Source organism: Thermobia domestica, chromosome 4 (genome assembly GCF_964235325.1).
Source record: "Thermobia domestica chromosome 4, izTheDome1.hap1.1, whole genome shotgun sequence".
Lineage (NCBI taxonomy): Eukaryota > Metazoa > Arthropoda > Insecta > Zygentoma > Lepismatidae > Thermobia > Thermobia domestica.
Genome location: NC_137457.1, coordinates 287331958 through 287337957, shown reverse-complemented (window position 1 = coordinate 287337957; position 6000 = coordinate 287331958). Strand labels below are relative to the sequence as shown.

The 6000-nt window shown below is 37.5% G+C and overlaps 1 protein-coding gene across 1 annotated transcript in view; it reads right to left on the bottom strand.

Moving 5' to 3' along the window:
• Positions 1-781: 781 nt before the first annotated feature.
• P5cr-2 (Pyrroline-5-carboxylate reductase-like 2) overlaps positions 782-6000 on the bottom strand; it is a 51072-nt gene continuing 45853 nt past the window's right edge. Inside the window, exon 6 of the mRNA XM_081756067.1 lies at positions 782-1052. Coding sequence (XP_081612193.1) covers positions 937-1052 — 116 coding nt within the window. The 3' untranslated portion in view covers positions 782-936. The remainder of the gene's footprint in view (positions 1053-6000) is intronic.

Here is a 6000-nt window from a genome sequence, read left to right as displayed (position 1 = left end):
CGTATTACGGTGAGTGATATTGCAGCAGATTTTTCACGACATACTGATGTTCAGGAAAGGGTTAACCCACTGAAAGAAGTTCTTAAAAGTCTCAAGGTTCGCTGATTGAAGAGGAAGTGCAAGCAGCAGTGCAAAACTGGTTACGCTCCGCCCCCGCCCCCCTAAGAATTCTTTGTATATGGAATTGAGAAGCTTATCCAGCGTTGGCATAAGTGTATAGAACTTGAAGGGGATTACGTTGAAAAATAAGTAAATGTTGCATTCCATTCTCGTAATAGATTCTTTTTTTTTTTAATGACCGGTTTTTTATTAAATGACCCTTGTATAAATAAACTTTGCTAAAGACAATAAAGAGGATCACGTGCGAAATGTACATTTATGAATGAATGGGCTTGCGTTTACAATGAGGATTAAGAATGAGTATTTTCGCCTAGATGTTTGTTTTGAAGGTTTGCATATTAGGGTTACGCGAAACGGTCCTACCACGATGCAGCTCACACTGAACAGCAACTATATTCTTCTCGCGAACAAAGGCTTCCACCGCTCGAACACACACGTGCACTGGCCAACAACTCATGGTAAACTAAATGACAGACCTCTGTGATGTAGACGGCATGGCAACTAGCGCCAGCCACCATGCGCTTCAGGTGTTGCCACTTTCAATGTCCCATTTCCCGTGGCTCATCCTGTATTTGATAAACGTTGTATGACATACTCTTTCGTTTGTGATTGTACTCAGAAAAAGGGAAAAGAGTAAAATATTAATAAAAAGATTACAAAATAGTTTCAAAACTTTAATTCGATTTGTAGTGCTAAAAATAAATGAGTACAAATTCTTTAGATTCATTATTACGTATTATATGCTTTTTAGAAAAAAAAATACCACAGATTGATTTCATGGAGCTAAATTGATTATTGTTTAGAGATTTCTAATCCTCAAAAGCTTGTTCGTCCAGTTTCTTTGCACTTCAATGTAGCTGCTTCAACAGCGCCAATAAGGGCAGCTCGAAAGCCCGCTTTTTCAAGATGGTGAATGGCTTCCATCGTACAGCCTAAAATACAGAATAAAGTTATGATAAGATACAATATCAAATTTCATAAGAGCATGCTACATCAATTATAATAAAGAAAAGATTTTGTCGAATTGTTTTTTTTTTCTTTTATTACTTTTTAAAAGAAAATCCATAGTTCATTCCTAATAATAGCGTTAAAAATTGATAAATAGCATAAGGTCGTGATAATTCATTGTTTCTAAGAGCAGGCTTGAGCTACATGTGCTTAAAAATTGTTTAACTAACAAGTCAATAAAATCAGCATTACCATATTCGGCTTTTGTTTAGCGATGGGGGGAGGCAACTTTTTCACCTACTTTTTATTTTGCGATTTTCTACTCACTTTCGGTCGTTTTATGGTTGAATACGTTAAACTCACTTCTGTAAATTACTGTACCTTGTTTTTGGCGTTTTGGCCCCTCCATCTCTAAACTGTTACTTCGTATTTTATATATTTTTAAAAAGAGTTTGACAACAGTTGTTTTACAAACTATCCATTCGGACAACTTTAAAACACATTTAAGTCTATATTAAGTTTGTACAGTGTTGAGAATAATTTTTAAAATTTTACAATGTTTAAATATATATATATCTGCTTCAAAAGTTCAGGGATTCCTTGATGTGTGATTTGTATTGACCTTCCTTTGTGGTACATACAATAGATAAAAATATTTGATTTTTGAAGAATCAAGATGGAACTATTTGTTTTAAGTTTCGATTTTTCTCGAATTGGTAGACAACTTGGGCAATTTAATTGTGAGAGGTAATCCACCCCACCCGGAAGCTTATTTTACACTTAGAAAAGAGCACAAGTCCGGGTAAAAGAGGATATATTTCGTTACAACCAATGGTAACAAATTTCATTTATAAATTGTGATCCAAAAAGTATAGTGAATATAGTTGCACAGTGCCATCTATCATGTATCCATTTCAACTAGTAAACCCGGTAACCTAAACCTTTGGTACTGTCAGTGTCGAGTTTGAACGAATTGTGACATGTTAGTAGGCTTCTAGAGGCAGAAGACTGAGGAAGTGTGAAAGAGTATCTGTCGCGCGCTAACATTAACTGTTGTTCTAAGCTGAAAAAAAAAAAAAAAAAAAAATGCCAGAAAAAGCTCACGAACTGTCAAAATTTGTGTATAACAATGAAGCGATGGCATTGAAGACTGTTTATAAGCGGTTCAAAAGCGACAAGAAGTCGGTTGAAAACGAACAACAATTGAGACGTCCTTCGACCTCAAAAACAGATGAAAACGTGCAAAAAGTGGCACAAATGATTGTTTAAACAGGTGAATGACTATTCGAGAGCTTTCCTAAGAATTAAACATCTCGTGTGGGTCCGTGAAAAGTGTTTTAACCTCCCATTTAATGGGCAAATGGCTTCCTCCTACACATGGGCGGCGATTGGGGGGGCAAGAGGGGGCAGTTTCCCCCCACTTTTTTGAAGTGCCCTAATTTATATAATTTCATTTGGAAATGTAAAGAGGGTGTCCATACAATTTGGAGAAAAGATCTCTGACTTTTCCCTGACTTTCCATGACAAAAGTTGCAGATTTCCCTGACCTCTGAATAACAAAAATATAGAAAAAAGAAAGAAACCCCAGCCTCCACATTCCCCATAGTTGGCCTTGTTCTATTCAACTTCTGTTTCTTTCTTTTTAATTTTCTTTCCAAAGGAATGTAAATGTACAAATATGTGCATTAGGCCATTATTGATTAGGACTACATATTACACAAAATGTAAAGTTACAAACGAAAGTGTTCAGTATACAGAGTACTTAAGATATGAAAAAAATACACATTATAATACCAATTACACAGCATTATAATATTGCCTATAGTAATAAACAGTTCATACATGATTTTACTGATTATTTAAAAACACACACAAACACACACATTATGTAACACATATTTTTGCTAGTGCAGTTGTTAAATGCAACCCATTTAGAAATTTGATTTCATACTTTCTCGCATAGTTTTCTTCTCATTGATCTGAATATCCTTGTCTTCGCAGGTTAATTTTCTTTTCTTCCTCCAGCTCCTTTAGTTGTTGCTGAATCTTTCGTTTCTCTCTCCTTTTCTCGTCTCCAGCATTTATTTCTCTTTTCTTTTCCAAATACACCTGATATTGTCTCATTGAACTTCTCACTGAATTTATCATACCTCTTGTAATTATTAATCCTGATGGTCCACCTATTCTCATCACAGAATCAGATATGATCCGTTGAGCCACCAGAGATTCTTCTTGTAAGTTATCAACAATGAGAATTTTATTTATTGTGAAACCACTTTCAAAAAATGCGTTTCCGTGAAAGAAGATAAAACACAATTTCATAACTGACCATAAGTCAACGAAGTTCTTCCCATTTCCTAAGACTAAGTAAAAAAAAAAAACACTCATCAAATCCAATACCATCTCTATCATTGGCTATGAATTCAATCGAGTGTTCATTAAATTCTTCAGTCTGAGCTTTCTGAACTGGAAATACTATTTCTTTGCGTGCTCAGCCACTTGTGCAGATATCCTCTTGGCACCATACAATTCTTCTAGAACAGCTTCTAACCTTTTGAGCAAATATGTCAGGATGTAGTTAGATGTGTTTTTCGCACAAAATTAGTTTCAACAACTATTTGGTCTAGGAATTAATTCGTGCGGGTGGACAAGAGATGGCGCAACGAACGGAGCGTCCCACAGTTCCGTGTATCCACACCTGTGTTGCAAACCCCTGTCATCGCGTATCGTTCGTAGTATAGGGCAGTGGATTAAAGCGTCAACAACACCAGTTTGTAGTTAAGTGAACATGGCGCAATTTGTGCCTGATAAAGTGTTTTTGCGGGGTGTCCTGCTGCATTACTTTAACATGCAGAAAAGTGCGACTGAAAGTCATCGTACTTTGGTGGAAGTGTATGGTGACCATGCTCTAGCTGAGCGAACGTGTCAGAAGTGGTTTGCACGGTTTAGAAGTGGTGATTTCGGCTTGGCAGACCAAGAGCGAGCTGGACAGCCAAAAAAATTTCAAGACGAAGAATTGACAGCATTGCTCGAGCAGGATTCGTGTCAAACGCAGGAACAACTTGCAGCAGCATTAGGCGTTGATCAAACAACAGTCTCCAAACGCTTGAAAGCCATGGGAATGATTCAAAAGATGTCACATTGGGTTCCACATGAATTGAAAGACAGAGACGTTGAAAGACGAAAAACCATTTGCGAATTGCTGCTTCAACGACAGAGCAGAAAGGGGTTTCTGCATCGAATTATTACGGGTGATGAGAAGTGGATCCATTACGAGAACCCTAAACGAAAAAAGGCCTGGGTGAAACCAGGTGAACCAGGTCCATCACAACCAAAACGAGATATTCACTGTGCAAAGGTTATGCTGTGCATATGGTGGGATATGAAAGGTGTGGTGTACTATGAGCTGCTGCAACCGGGTGAAACTATGAATGGAGAACGTTATCGACGACAATTAATGCGTTTGAAGCAAGCTCTGGCCAGAACACGACCAGAATGGGAGAACAGACATGATAAACTTATTGTTCAACATGATAACGCTCGCCCACATGTCGCAAAACCGGTCAAAACCTATTTAGAAAATGTCGGATGGGAAGTTTTACCCCACCCGCCGTATTCACCAGACGTTGCTCCTTCGGACTACTACTTGTTCGATTGCATGAACAACGATTTGATTGGACAGCGGTTTACTTCTTCAGAAGATATCGAAACATGGGTCTCTGACTGGATCGCTTCCAAGGATGAGGACTTCTTTCGCCACGGAATCCGTACATTGCCTGACAGATGGGCGAAAGTGGTGGCTAGCGATGGACAATATCTTTCTTAAGGTATTTATGTATTTTGTGTTTGTACTACAGCTTCAATGTGTGCGTACCAACCGCACGAATTAATTCCTAGACCAAATATATCAGAGAACACTGACTCCCTCAATATCATCATTGAGAACAACATTTTGCATCCAGTAACAGTAAAGAAAATCAACCCTGTTTCATAAATTCAATAATTGAACAATGGACCTAAATCGATTTTCTCCTGACTTTCCCTGACCAATCTGCCATTTCCCTGACTTCACCTGATACATTTTTACTTCCCTGACTTGCACTTATTTTCCAGAATGTGGACACCCTGGTAAAGGTTTTATATGTATTACTGTTTCATAGAAAAAAATAGTGCCATATGATATTTGCCGTTGCGTGAGTACATATTGGTTATTTGTCTTCCCATGGAGTTAAGAAAGCTACAGGAATTGCGTTTTAATTGCAATTCAAAGCAATTAATATTGCAATTGCATATTTCTTTAAATGTCATAGCATATGCTTGCAGTACTTACTGCATTTCATTTTCTAAGACTAAAAACATTCATTTAATGGAATGTGTGGAATTAAAAGTAGAGGAAAGTACCTAAATATGGAATAGGGTTGAGAATATGGAATACCACTTTATCTACCCTGGTCGGTGGTGCACTTTCGTGAAGGTGCCCGGAAACGCTTGATTATGTATCCTGTCATGCGTTTCTGGTCAGTTTGTGGTGAAGTAAGCAGTTTGTTGCACGTAATACTTCAAGGAGTGGATGTTCGCAATTGTTGATTATCGAAGGTGAGTGTTCCAGAAGTAATTTTCTTACTTACATTGTAATTTGAAATTACTGTCAATGAATCACGCGGAAAGTTGGTGTTCTCTAGCTATAGGTTATGCAAGTTAGATTATTTTGTACCTAGGCTAAGTACCATTTTTGGGGTTATGAAAACAAATATGGCGAGGCTTGCAATATGGAATACCAGAAGGTTTTAAATATGGAATAGTATTCCATATTTAGAGTCTTATGCAATCTTTTTGTATCGTTTCCCAAATGAATAAACAGCGGAAGACTTGGGATCACAACGCAATGAGGAGTGCAATCAGATGTGAGGAAGAAGAAAATGGGATTTTTGA